The sequence below is a fragment of the Malania oleifera genome, chromosome 7 (genome assembly GCF_029873635.1).
Source record: "Malania oleifera isolate guangnan ecotype guangnan chromosome 7, ASM2987363v1, whole genome shotgun sequence".
NCBI lineage: Eukaryota > Viridiplantae > Streptophyta > Magnoliopsida > Santalales > Ximeniaceae > Malania > Malania oleifera.
Window position 1 is genome coordinate 19,583,785 of NC_080423.1, and position 15,139 is coordinate 19,598,923.

General features: G+C 35.0%; 2 protein-coding genes across 2 annotated transcripts; both read left to right on the forward strand.

The window, feature by feature from the left end:
- The first annotated feature begins 1,656 nt into the window (after positions 1-1,656).
- Positions 1,657-2,103, forward strand: LOC131160769 (egg cell-secreted protein 1.4-like). The gene has a single exon (XM_058116652.1). It carries the CDS (start codon positions 1,657-1,659, stop codon positions 2,101-2,103), a length of 447 nt encoding a protein of 148 aa, XP_057972635.1.
- Positions 2,104-3,842: 1,739 nt separating this feature from the next.
- Positions 3,843-4,298, forward strand: LOC131160770 (egg cell-secreted protein 1.3-like). Its single transcript, XM_058116653.1, has one exon. It carries the CDS (start codon positions 3,843-3,845, stop codon positions 4,296-4,298), a length of 456 nt encoding a protein of 151 aa, XP_057972636.1.
- Positions 4,299-15,139: the final 10,841 nt, after the last annotated feature.

The window sequence follows — 15,139 nt, forward strand, 5'->3', positions numbered from 1 at the left end:
AGAACCGTACAACGATGAGAAACATTCCAAACTTTTTTGTGTAAATCGCTTGATAGTAAGATTGTGGAGGTTGGCTTTGTTAAGAAGGATAGAGAAATCTTAGCTATAGGGGACAACGAACAGGAGCATCCCCAATACATGCGCCGACCCTTCATCCTCATTGCAAGAAAGACCCACTATACCCCTTAAGTGCCGTCTCATCTTGTTATTTCCATTCCCCAACCATTTCCATATCGGAGTGAGAAAGTAGTATCCAGGAAGTATGTCTGCGAGGCTCACGTTGAAGGAGGCACAAATAATGTTGTGGGAGTAAAGGGGGTAACTTGTAGCGGGAGAGTGTACACGCTCGAACGACTAGAAAAACAGAGTGCAGAAAAGGCAGGAGAGTCGAGTAAAAGCCTTATTAGTGACGAATCTTCCCAAACCGTCACTAATATTGTTAACTAAATTATTTTTATATATATTTTTTAAAAAATACTATTAGTGACGAATATAAACCGTCACTAATAATAGAGTATTGGTGACGAATTTTTCAAACCATCACTAATAGTGTTAAATAAATTATTTTTATATGTTTAAAATAAAAAGACTATTAGTGACGAATCTAATCCGTCACTAATACCTCATTATTAGTGACGAATTTTCAAAATCATCAATAATAGTGTTAAATAAATTATTTTTATATATTAATACAATAATAGTAGCGACGGTTACTCAATCGTCACTAATAAGGTACTTTTAGTGACGAATTCAATTCGTCACTAATATTACAATAATCGTCGCTTATATTTTCCCGCAATAATTTTTATGTGAAAAATAGTTTCTCGCGATAATTTGAGCGGGAAAACCTATTTATAGTGTCATATTAATGACGGTTGCTAAAATCGTTACTAATGCAATTCGTCACTAATACTACAAGAATCATCGCTAATATTTTTTTGAAATAATTTCTATGTGAAAAATAGTTTCTTGCGATAATTTGAGCGGGAAAACCTATTTATAGTGTCATATTAATGATGGTTGCTAAAATCATTAGTGACGACTCTTAAAAACCGTCACTAATACCTATTTTTAGTGATGAAATTGAATCCATTACCAATAATTTCATCACTAAAAAATAATTTTTTGTAATATTTATATTTTTCTTTTATGTGATTAGTACTCCTAGATTCCCTAACACAACCCTTTTCAAGCATTTTAGTTCTTTTCTTCTCCATGGGAAAAACTATATTGCTAAAAATCACGTAATATCATGTAAGTCTAACATGGTAGGAAGTGACTTTAGCATTTTGGAGCACCGTGATAATCATGTAGTAGGAGGTGATTGGATGCAATATTATGGAATATCATGCAAGTCCAATGCAGCATTTTGGGGGACCATGTGGGCTTGTGAGTGAAGAAGCATTTAGTAAGTAGCAGGGGCCCATATCTTCAATACGTTCTGTTTGGTCTATGGATCGTCACTGCCACTTCCAATTCATATATATGGCATTCATTTTCCTAATTCCCTCTTCATCTTCTCCCAACCCCCTCACTCTAAACATCGCACACGCCTCCGTTCATATAAATTAAATCACAAACCCCTCTACCCCTCATCCATCTGATCACCTTCGCTATTCATTTTATTACTTCTATTCCATTATCTCTAGCTTACCAATGGTTTCTTCCTCTTTCAAACTTCTGCTTGCCGCAATAGTTTTGCTGGCATACAGCGCTGCAGTCTCTCTGGCCGCGCGGCCGCTGAACACCGATTCGTCGTCGATTGCGCCGCTGGCCTCTCGATTAATGCAGGTGGACAGTAACAACTCATCCTCCTTCTCCTCCGACAACAACTACTGCTGGGACTCACTGTTTGAACTCCACTCCTGCGTCGGCGAGGTCATCCTCTTCTTCCTCAACGGCGAGGCCTACCTCGGCCCTACTTGCTGCCGCGCCATCCACACCGTCCAGCTCCACTGCTTGCCTTACACGATCGACTCTCTCGGCTTCACCCCCCAAGAAAGTGACATCCTCCGTGGCTACTGCGATGCTTCTCTCTCCGGCCACCTTCGCTCTCCACCCCCCGAGGCCCACGTCAATGTTTCTTGGAATTTGCTCCCGTAGCTCCGCTACATGTATTATAATATGCGCGCGCGCACGCAGACACACATATATGGCGCTTTCTTGTTTCTTTTCCCACTTATGCAGTTGGATGTCTTCACTGTGATATCCAATGCCTACTAACAATAAAAAAAAAAAATAAAAAAAAATTGCTCTTTTGTTTTTTCCCCTTCAGAAAAATTTTCTCAGTTAATTTCTCGTTTTCATGTTGAATTCATTGGCATGGAAATTTTCAATTCATATATATATATATATATATATCATGCAAGATGACACTTTCATTTATATATGCAAGCGTAGAATGCTGGCAGGCTTGCTATTGGGGTGGATTTTGATTGAACCGTCAGGAAGATGCTAATAACAGAACCCACCAATATTTCCAATTATTAGGCTTAACTTAATTCTTGTTTTCAGATGGATTTCTATATATGCTACACATTATATCTAATGTAGTCTGCTTTTGTATTGTTATAATAATCTCACATTAGATGTACATATTAAAAAAATCTTATACACGTATAAGGTGAGGCAAAGCGGGCTCTTACATTTTCTTACACGTATAAGAGAGGCAAAGCCGGCTCTTACATTTTCTTGTTTAACAAATAATCTGAATTAATGTCTTGTTTTCATGTTCAAGACATTGATACGTATTCCATACCATATACATGTTCCATTTAAGTTATGAGGTAGGCATCAAAATGTATTTTTCTAATTAAAGAGTTATTAGCATAGATAAATTTAATTTGATTTAGTAAATATTTGAATTTTTTTTAGATGGGAAGTTTATTTGACTTGAAAAAAGCCTTAATTTGGCGCTCTATGAATCATATGATTGAATTTAAATATAGAACACTCTTTTATTATACTAATTTTTTATAAAATACTTTACGACACCTAATACGGTAAGTAACACATGCTCCACACGACTTTCAGGTTATTAATTGATTAAGAGAAATATATTGGTTTTTGTTTATGTATATATATATATATATATATATATATATTTATATATATAAAGAAGGATATTAATGGGGTGTATGATCTATTATTGATGGGACATATAATTTTAATAGGGCATTTAATTCACGAACTAATAAAAGGACTATATGGTAGAGGTAGTTTGGCTTCAAAAATGAATATATTCAAAGTGCTTGGACAAAACATCATTGAGTTTTGCTGTTTATAGTAAGAAAATCACGATAAGAAAAATAATAATTGATGCACATAATATTATTAGTTGAATTTAGTAAGCTTTTTTAGTCAATAAATTCTAGCAAAATATAAAATTAACATCAGTTTTTTTTTTTCATGTAAAGATTTTCTTTTGCAATGAATTGAGGCTTCGAAAATGGATTTCTACTATCTGATTTGGGTTCTCGTGGGTGGTTTTTTTTATTTCAATTTCATGTTCCAAATAATGAGATGGCTGCACACTCTGCTGTGAGTTGCGACATGGGCAGATATGAAGAGTCTACAACTCTTAACAGTTCTTCGGTTATACACATTACCGACAGATCGACGATATCTTCAATTTCTTCCGTTTAGCCCATGGATGCGTCTCTTCCACTTCCACTCCTCGCATTCATCTTTCTTCCCTCTTCATCTCCACCTTCTCCATATATATAAATTAACCAAAACCCATTCTTCCCCTCATCCATCTCACCAGCTCAATATTCATTCTTGTAATTCTCTGTGGTACACCACACCCACACTACCCTTACACCACCATCTTTAGTTTACCAATGGCTTCTCTCAATTTCCTGCTTCTAGCGCTGGTTTTAGTGGCATGCAGCGCCGCCGTCCCATGGGCTGCGCGGCCGCTGAACACGGAGTCGTCGTCGATTCCGCCGCTGGCCTCTCGATTAATGCAGCTGGACAATAACTATAACTCTTCCTCCGACGACAACAACAGCTACTGTTGGGACTCCTTGTTTGAACTCCACTCCTGCATCGGCGAGGTAATCCTTTTCTTCCTCAACGGCGAGACCTATCTAGGCCCCACTTGCTGCCGCGCCATCCACACCGTCCAGCTTCATTGCTTGCCTTCCATGATCGATTCCCTCGGCTTCACCCCCCAAGAGAGCGACATCCTCCGCGGCTACTGCGATGCTTCTCTCTCCGGCCACCTTCACCCACCTCCTCCCCTACCGGAGACCTTCAAGCCCGACGTCGATGTTACCCAGAACTTGCTCTCGTAGCTCTGCTAATTTTATATACATATATAGACGCGCACACACGGGGTGCTTCCTGGTTTTCTTTTTCCACTCCTGCAGTTGAATCTCTGTACTGTGATATCCCACACTTTCTACAATAAAATATATATATAACCACTCTTCTCTTTTACCCCATTTGAAAAAAGGAAATTCACGAAAATTTCATTTATACAAAGGCAGGTAGAATGGCAAGCTTGATTAATTAAATATTAAGGAACCTTTTCAATGTTGGGTTTGGGTTTCCTACCGTACCGATATGAAGAAAGGCAAGTCTAAAAATCCGATGAGGCACTTTCTTGAGTGAAAGAATAAAATAGGTTTTTAAAGTCATCAAACAGAAAAAGAGGGAAGAACATAGAAAGTGAAGTATAGAAAATTATATTTGTTTTTCTATTGCGCAATATTAGTTCAAGTCAAATTGTCGTTTCTTTTATGATTTACCTGGAATTTTAGCTACAATAGAGGAAATTGGTTTTCGATTGTCATTTCTTCTATTCCCATTGATGGTCCTTTCATAGGTTCCTAAACAAAGGATTGGTTCGTGTTTTAGTTCCATCCTTCAAAATATTAAATATTAAGGATGATGCTATTTTCAAAACCCATCCTTTTCAATTATTAACCTGAACTAATTTCTTGTTTTATGTTTATGATAAACAAATGTGTAGTTTCTATAATAAAAAATATTACTACTCTCTTTTTGTTTTTAAATATTAATTATATGAGGTTGCCAAAGCTGGCTGTTACATTCTCTTCTAAAAATAATCTGGATTAATTTCTTGTTTCATGTTGAGGACATTGGCCGTATATATTCTCTAGAGTAAATATTTAAGTTACGGGAAAAGCACCATATGTGTTTTTTCCTAGTAAAAATAGTCTCTTCAAATTATTGTGTTAGACAAACTTAGTTTAATTTAGTAAATATTTTTATGTCTATGAGCTAATTTTGTATCGAAGTTTGAGCTTTAACTCAAATGCAAAAATTAAGCTTAACTTGTAATTTAGCTGATGAGTTATGCTCATATTTGATAATAGATTAGGATGAGTTATGCTCATATTTGATTAAAAGAAATCTTCTCAAGATTTAAAGGATGACTAACCAGTTCTTACGAACTTGCTATTACTCTGAAATCTGACACGGATATAAGAAACAGAAACCTTTGAGCAATCTTTGAGAATTTTGATAAAAGAATATTTCTAAAACAGCAGTTTTTCTGATGCACAAGATCGGTCAAAGCCGCAGGTGCAGAGCATACTTATTTGAATAAAGAGATTTAATAAACAGCCACACTCGTATTAAATATTGTTAAAATTTTTATAAAAGAAGGAACTTACAGAAATGGAGAAGGATGGGAGAAGGGAAAAGTTGAGTGGAGCTCGAGGACTCAGGCTTTCTCTAAGAGAAATTAAACCCTCAACTTGGTGCGAGGAACAACTGAAGTTGAACCTCTTATTTATAGAAACTCAGGCTCGGACTTCACACAATTTGGAATCCGGGGAATTAAGTGCGGGTACTCATTGGGCCCCATCGACCACTTAAATGACACGGAATCCTTACAGGACAAACGAGCCAACACAACAAGACGAAATACTTTAAATAAAGGTGACAGCACATGGACGGCTGCATTTGTGTGGGGAGCCCACCACCTTTAATTAAAATATTTGACACAGACAAAAGAAATACAATCCTGGCCCCGAGTGGTGGACAGGTGTAAAAGGGTCAAAACAAAATAAATAATTTACAAAGCTGGGCCAAATGGCTAACAGCTGGAAATCTTGATAAGTCTTGATAAAATGACAGGATGGCCTGTCGCTGCTTTTCAAAGATGCCAAAGGGGTCATTGTCACGAATTATTTTGAACAAGTCTCATCTGGATCATTCATGAATTTATACCAGGATTCAATATCGGATCCCAGTAGGTTGAAATTTGGAGCCAGTGGAGCAGGTGGCGAATCGGGTTCGGATCCGGATTCGTCAGAGGCAAGTTGAGCAATCATCTTGAGTAATTTTGACTTTGTGGATGATTTTGACTTTCTTGAAGAGAGTGAGACTGTCGACATAGTGTCGTCTTCATCTTCAAGAACAATTTTCTTCTTCTGAGTAATAGGATCAACTGGTACTGAAGATTTTGATAACCAGGCACGAACTTTTCCTTCAGGCATGATAAATTTATCCCACCAGCGAATTTTGAAAATTCTTCTCAAAGTTCTTGAATGTCCGAATGAACTATCTTCTGGAGAGACGATGACATAATCCCAGCAGAAGATCCAAGTGATCATGAAGAATGAGCAGAAGAAGAGAAGGCTTGCTGTCTCTTCAAGACGTCCCCTTGAGTAATCTTTAGGGAGTTTAAAATTTTTTCTAAATAATTTAAAATCATTTTGAATATCTTTTGGGAAAATGCCAGCTTCGGCTCCAAAGAAGGAAAACCAAGTAAGAAACCATTTTGGGAAAGTTTTAATAATTTTTTGATCAAAATGAATAAACCAGGAATGAGTAAAATTCCTTATGTAGAAAACAAAGTACCAAGCATTTTGGTAATCTTTATAATCATAAGTCTGAGGAATAAAAATTCCTTTAAAATCTTTTGATGAACGAGGAGCTTGTCCCCAGGAAGAAGGAGAAATAACCTTGATAATTTTTATTTTTGAGAAATTTATCTTTTGTGGATCTTGAAGATCATAAGTGTGGTCAATAATAACAGAATTTGTTTCAATAAGAATCAACTCGTAAAATCTTCTGTCTTTGATAATGTCAGGAGTGTCAAAATGACATCCTCGGAAGAAACATCTTTTGATAACTTCGAATGGTTGAGCTGCTTCCCATTCTTCTTCAATGGGAAAAAGATCTTCATAAATGTTTTTTGTAAAATAACCCTTTGGAGAGTCTTTTGAAGAAGAGGGTTTAGGAGAAATGACTTTTCCTTCCGTAATGTCTTTATAACTAGGGGTTTGAGGCTTTGAGGGTCTCTCAAGAGGTGAATAATGGTTTGATAAAGGAATTCTTTCTGGAGCTTTTGAAGAAGAGGCAACTTTGGAGTAAAGGTCACTCGCTGTTTGTCTTTTGGCCATGATTCCCCTGTAAGAACTCTCTTGTTAAGAAATCTGGAATCGAGTTTGAAGTTCCATGAATAAATTCGATTTTAAAATCAAAAACCGAAAGAATTGCTTGCCATCTTGCGAAAATTTGTTTTGAAACAAGATTCTTGACATCCTTTTCGATAATATTTTTTTCACTGGCACAATCAATTCGGAGTAAAAATTCTTTGTTAATCAAATCGTCTTGAAATTTTTGAATACACAAAACAATTGAAAGCATTTCCTTTTTAATGGTGGAGTAATTAACTTGAGGTCCTGACCATGCTCCTGAATGAAATCTAACTAAGGTTTCTTGGGAATTAATTTCCTGTTTAAGTATACCTCCAAATTCTTTTGTTTAGAAACTGGTTTGTTTATGTCCTTTTGCTTGCCAACTATTTAAACTTTCCTTTGTTTGAGAACTATCCTGCAAGTTATGGTATCAGAGCCAATTTTATTCATTGCTCTTTCAAAAGTTTTCTATAATTCTTGTATGTTTTGATTTTCTCTAAGCGTTGGTAAGGCAGTGAAAATCCGTTGGTCAGCCCGCTGTTGCTAGGAGTGCGTTTTAGGGTGGTCCCGGTGCCATTCCCGATTAAGAAAACCTCAAAACCTACAACTAGAATAGAAAACCCTAGAAAGAAGATGGATAAGATAGTTCAAAATATCATAAACAAAGGAAAATTCTTAGCAAAAGAAAAGAGTGCACAAGTAGGAACAAGCAAAAAGTCTGATAAGAAAGAATTACAAATATCACTTGGCAAAATTGAAAGAAGATTATCAAATTGGAATGGTAAAAGTTTACCAAGTCAAGATTCAAATAAAATTTGGAAGATGACTAAAACAGAAAGTCAAATTATCAAACATAAAGGTTCATTAGAAAAAGATGAAGAATATTTTATCAAAATTATCAATAAATCAATTTCGTTAACAACCTGTGAAGCAAGACAACAAAAGAGACTCTTTAGCATTGATGACTTAGAATCACTTAGATCAAAATATGATAGACTTCATATCGGAATGGTCCAAGTAGGACTATTTCCTTTAACAAGAGCAGGACTTAACAAACCAGTTTGCGTTGTTCTTCGGGATGCCAGACATCATGAATTTAATGATTCCCTGTTAGGCATGTTAGAATCTAATATTGCTGAAGGACCAATTTATTTTGAATGTTATCCAAATATTAGAGCCAATCTTAATGATGAATCATTATATAAATTATTAACATTAGATATTCAGACTAAAGGTTACGATATGGATTCAAGAAGTTCAAATCTTGAACTTATTTATCAAATTTATTATAAGGCAACAACTTCAACAATATTACCAAATTCAATTCAAACAAGTGAAAAAGGAGAAACTCTTATGTTACAAGCCAATTATAACAGAAAATCCTTTGCCTCTCATCCCAAGAAACTTCTATGGAATGAGATTCAGGCTGGGGGAGAGTGGGAATTCTCAAACCTTAATGAAACAGATCACCAAATTATTCCAGAAAGACAGAAAACAACTGCTACAAGAATTATTCAAGATCAAGAAGGGAATGTTAAAATTAACTTCCAACCTTTACTCACAAGAAGCCAAAGTCTAGGACAAACCTCTAGACAACCAATAGACTTAGGAAGAAAAAGCATCTCAAGTCTCTACACTTACGTTGAACCAAATCTTAAGTTAAAGGGTGTTGATTTTGGCCCTGAAATACCTCAAGGCTATTACCAAGAAATACCAGAATCAAGTTCTCCGACAGAATCACAAATCCTTACGGAAGAACAAAGAGAAAATCTTTATGAAGAAAGTCAAAGAAAAAACATTATGGTTATTAATACAGACTTTATACCAGATATGAAATTAATCGAAAAAGATTATTATCATGAACTCAATGAGAAAAACAGAAGATTATTTATCAAAAAATACAATCGTGAAGAAAGAGAACAAATTAAGTTAGAATGGTTTAAAAAGATGAATCAATTAAAAGAAAATATCCCTTTCTTCAGATTTGTTAAGGAAAGACAAGAAATTAATGTTATTCAAGATCCAACAAAAAATTGGAAAACCACTGATAATTACTTTATCAAATCTATTCATCCGCCAGAAAATTCAATCAAGTTTAATTATAAAGGAACAGAAATCTTAGCCTCACCCTTTAAAGAAGCAAAAGGGAAAACAGAAGTTGATCAATTAATTAGTCAAAACAATTACACAAATCAAATGCTTAGGTCAATAGCTACTCAATCTACAAGGATTGAAGAACAACTTGAAAACCTTACTGAAATAAAGCATAACAGCACTTATGAAAAAGGTGAATCAAGTAAATCAAAAGAAAGATTAGAAGAACCAATTAGTTTTGATATTATTGATCATAATCTTAAGAACTTTAATTTTGACAAACAAAATGAACTACTTATCAAAAGAATTGATGAATTAGTGGGTCAAACCTCAAATTTTAAAATTAATACAATATCTAAGGAAGCAGCAATTAATGCTCTTGAGTCAAACTTTAAGGAAGAAAGTTTTGACCTTAACAAAATCAAAGACTGGAAAAGTCAAAGTCAAAGAACTTATTATAAAAAGCCAATTCCACCAAGTCTTTTATCAGAAGAGTCAAATGACCTCCTTCCTCAAAGAAATTTCCAAGGAAATGAAATTCATAAATGGAGAATTGATGGTCTTACTGAATATCAGCTTCATTCCTTTTTACATCAAATGGCTATGGCAGCCACTGCCTACAGATTACATTCAAATAGAGCCAGTGAAACTCAAATTGTTTCACTACTTTCCCATGGTTTTACTGGAACACTTAGAGAATGGTGGGATCATTATCTCACTCCTTTTGAAAAAAGACAAATTTACGAATCAAAGAAAATTAAGGAAGAAAATGGAAATGTTACTCAAGAAAGTGATGCTGTTGCAGCACTCATTTGGTCAATTTTTAGGCAATTCATAGGAGAACAAAGTAGCCAACATGAGAAGAATAGTGTTATTCTTCTTAATCTTACTTGTACAAAATTATCAGATTTTCAATGGTACAAAGACATTTTTATTGCCAAAGTTATGAGTAGACCAGATGGAAGATCTGGATTTTGGAAAGAAAAATTTATTAGTGGATTACCAAAACTCTTTGCTCAAAGGGTAAGAGACCGTGTCAAAGAAACCTTAGGAACAAATTATGAATCAATCACCTACGGACAAATAGTTTGTACAATTAATCATGAAGGTCTCAAGTTATGTAATGAACTTAAGATGCAATCTCAGATGAAATCTGAATTTAGAAGAAACAAAGGTGAACTTGGAGATTTTTGTGCTCAGTATGGGTATGAAAAGATGCAAGCACCCTCAAGAAAACACTCAAAGAAAATTCACAAAAAATATAAACCATCCAAAAAATATTATAAAAATTACGATAAAAAATATTATAATTGAGTAGGTTGTTAGTCTAATTTGTCCTTTAATTTTTTATTTTGAATGTTTCAAGTTTGATTTAATTCGTTGTTTTAATTGGGTATACATTTAGTTTATTGTTATTTTTATTAGTTGTCTTATTTTATTGCTGCAATGAGTTATTGTGTGATTAGTTTGATCTGAAAATTTTGGATTGAGAGCATGAGTGGCTAAGTTCTATAACTTGGGTGTTGGTTCATTGTTGGTTGCTTTCCATGGTTTAGTAGTTTTATTGTTAAACTTTTATTTGGCTAAAATCGAAAATTGAAGGCATTGTTGATAAATCGCTGGCTCTTATTTCTTATTTTGTTGTTGAGGTTAGGTACATCAAAACCTTGATTTAATCTAGGATTTTCATCAATTATTTTTGCATGAAATTTGGTTGATGTTTAGTGAGAGTTTTTATTTCCTTCCACTTGGATGTGGCAAATTTACTCGAGCTTTAGTATGAAAATTTCATCTTATTAATGCCTTGATTAGATTAACAAGAAGAGGAGTAAGACCTAGGGAATTAGTAAACGGTGGAAGCAAAAAGACGTTGAATTTGTAACCCAAGTGTTTGGTAAATTGTTTTAGTTAATCTGTTTAGTTTTGTCTGCATTATTAGATTTATATTTTTGAAAATTTGATAAAAGTCAATCTCATTTTAGCATTTTTCTCTAGCATTTTTCCACTTTTTTTACTGCTTTAAAAAACATAGAAAGAAAAAAAATATTTTCACACCACATTTTACAGCAACAGGGTCTCACTAAACTTTCACAAATACTTTGATACTCAGTGGTCCCTGTGGAATACGTTCTGGACTCATCCTTGATACAACCTGACACTTCTGTACTTGGAAGCACAACTCAGAATGAGTCAGAGGGTGATTTGTTTTCAATTTCATGTTCCAAATGAGCGTACTCTGTTCTGACACAAGGATACGATGAGTCATGATCTACAACTAGAGTACAATTCTTTCAATTATTTTACATATATGAGCAGCCATACCCATATATCTTCAAATTCGTTCGGTTTGGTATGTGGGTGTGTTGCTTCCACTTCCACTCCTCGCATTCATTTTTCTTCAATTCTACCCTCTTCATCTCCCCCAATCAATCCATCAGTGATCATTGGGTGTTTCTTCCATTGCCTTCATTGTCCTTTGTTAATTAACTAATTTTTCTTCCCTGCACCACACCACACTGAACTAGCCGTAGTCCATTATCTTGAGTTTAATTTGTAAGACATTAATTGCCTCAAATGAAATTATAATCATATTTGTTGAGATACTGTGAAAGGCCTTTAAATAAATATTGTTATCATAATTGTAATTATGTTTTCTGATTAATGATCTTGGAATTTCGTAAAACTATAATGATATCTCGGAATATGAGAAGTCTATAATTATGATATATTATTAGTTACTTGATGGAAGTGATTATAAAAAAGAGGTTAGGGGTTGGTCCTATCTCAACCTATGATGCTTATATAAAATATATCCATCAAATTAAGTTGAAGCATAAGGAAGAACAAGGGTTGTGAGATAGAAACACAGTTTAAAATATATATATTTGGAGGCTATGGATCAAGATATGTTTTATTTTAACGTTAATGATTGTAAAATTATGAGTTTCAAAGGTCTTAAAATTATGATGTATGAATAATATTTATCATGTTTAAACTTACATGTGGTGTTGATCTCACTGGTCACACCCGGTTTTGATTATGACAAATATTCATTGTATCTAATGAGTGTTTGAAGTTCTGTGCAGGAACTAAGAGTGATAAGATCAAGATGTACACAAAGCAAGCAAAGCTTGAAGACCAATTTATAATTCAGCATTGTAATATATTTAATTGGTTTGTAATATTAAGTAGGTATTTGTTTTGTAATAAGCTCACACACATCACATGTATGATTTGCTACGTAAGCTCAAACAAACCATGAATGAGAAAGGACCTTAGAAAGACCTTAGGGTTCGGTTGACCGACACCGGACTTTTTCAGTGTCTTCAAATTTGGACACAAAATGAACCTAGGACACTCACTCATGCATATATATGTTTGAATATTTGACTTAGGTAATTGCATGCTTGAAAAAGGACAAAAATGTACAAGTATTGTACTTTCGATCGACCAACCCACACAGGTCATTTTCTCTTGGTCGACCGAAATCGGTCTGGGTCAACATGTTGACCACGGTCCGGTTGACCGAGCCTTTACAGTTCATTTGACCCCGGTCGACCGAACCACCTAGGAGTCAACCTTTTGACCATCTGATCGACCGAGAACTTTTGTTCTCCAACTACCTGGTCAACCGGAGGGTCCTCGGGAGAATTCCTAGCAGTCTGGTTGACCGAACCAGGCAATTCAAATTGGCTTGGTCGACCGAAACTCGAAAAATTGGGAAATCGCCCTCTCCTGGTCGACCGTGCCCTTAGTTCAAAAGTTCCCTGGTCGAACGAACCATATGAGACTTGGTCGACCGAACCTATTCTAGTCGACCGGACCTCTCGGGTTGCCCTGATTTTTTACCGCAGTTAATAATTTTTAAACAGGGTTAAAATGCTCTAAACTTCATTAAACTTTCCTAATAATACCCAATAGGTCCCTAACGGTCATATTTTCTCCCATGTCTATATATATGAGTTCATTTGACAAAATTAGACGTGATTAGCCACTTTGATTAGGGAAGAATTTTCTGAAAAATAAATACCCTATACTACTCATTTTGAGCCTCATTCACTCATGCTTATCGTTTAATAGTGCGTACATCATTTGTAAGTGGATTGAGTTTGTGTTTGGGAAGGTTTGCTCTATTGGTTGTATTTGTTTGACACAATTTTCGTGAGAGCTAAACCTAAGAATTCTTAGCGGGTTTTTGCTAATAAGCCTCTCCTAAGAAGACTTGCTTAAGCTTTTGAGTATTGCATTTGTATTGCAATTTCTTAGGAAGCTTGTATTTGTCTTTGGGTTACAAAATCATTTTCAAAACATACTTAAATATCTTGTGTGATTTATATTGATATATTTGTGAAAAGATATTTGTGTTTGTGATAGTGATCTTTGTTGCAATATTCATTAACTCATATATCCTTTGCTGAATACAAAGATTGAATATCTTTTGCAAACCGAACATATATATTATTGGAGCATCATATGATTGAGGAAACCTGCTCATTGAAATAAACATATTGTCTGTCTAGTATCTTTGTGTGAACTATTATATTGAACATATCTTGTGATACAAAGATTGTTTGTTTGACACTCTCACGTACGCATTACACTGATAGAAAATACTTTGAGAGTTGAACCATCTTGACCACATTGAGCTTACATATTGAATCATATTGTGGTGTTTGTTATTGCGCACATTTGGGTACATATCTGCTTTACACGAAAGCACAATCACTGTACCATCTGATTATATACACTTTTGTTGTATATCCAGGAACGAGCCTGAAGAGGGAGACTAGCCCTGGAATAGTACCGGATTGGCTTAGACCCGGTTAGGAAAGCTAGGTGCATCATCCTGTTAAGGCGTGTAGGTTGAGGTCAGCCCCGCTAATTGACCTAGTTAAGGTTGAGCTCAGCCCTGTGTTAATTTGACATGGTTGTAAACGGTGACGCTCCACCCTTAAGTGAGCCTTTAGTGGAATCCCCGAGCTTGCGAGCTTGAGGCGGGACGTAAGCATAGTTGGCTGAACCCCGATAACATATCGTGTGTTTGTTTATATTCATGCAGTTTATATTTACCGCACATGTATGTTATGGGTGAATGATGTGTATGACTTAATTTCCACATTATACTTATCTACACATTTAGAAATTGTATAGACTAACCCTAGGTTGTATATTTACCGTTGTTGGATAAATTAACCTACGTGAAAAAGTTTTAAATTCCAATTCTCCCCCCCCTCTTGGGAATACACCAATTCTAACATGTGGTATCAGAGATAAGCTATAGAAACTCATGATTTTCGATTATGATTAAAGGTTCATGTTTTGTTAAATTTTAGTTTATGAATTAAGGCATAGTAACCTTTTATTTTTTTAAGGCATAATGGTGTAAGTATGGTACCTCTTGGTTAATAAAATCTGACAATGCAACACGTCTCCAAAGTTATTTTATGTGCATTGTGTTTAATTCTATTTTACCATGATACTTTACAAAATTTATGTAATAATAATGATGGTGCAGAATGTCTGATGTGATAGTAAAGGCATAATGGTGTAAGTATGGTACATCTTGGTTAATAAAATCTGACAATGCAGCACTCCTCCAAACTTATTTTATGTGCACTGTGTTTAATTCCGTTTTGCCATGATAC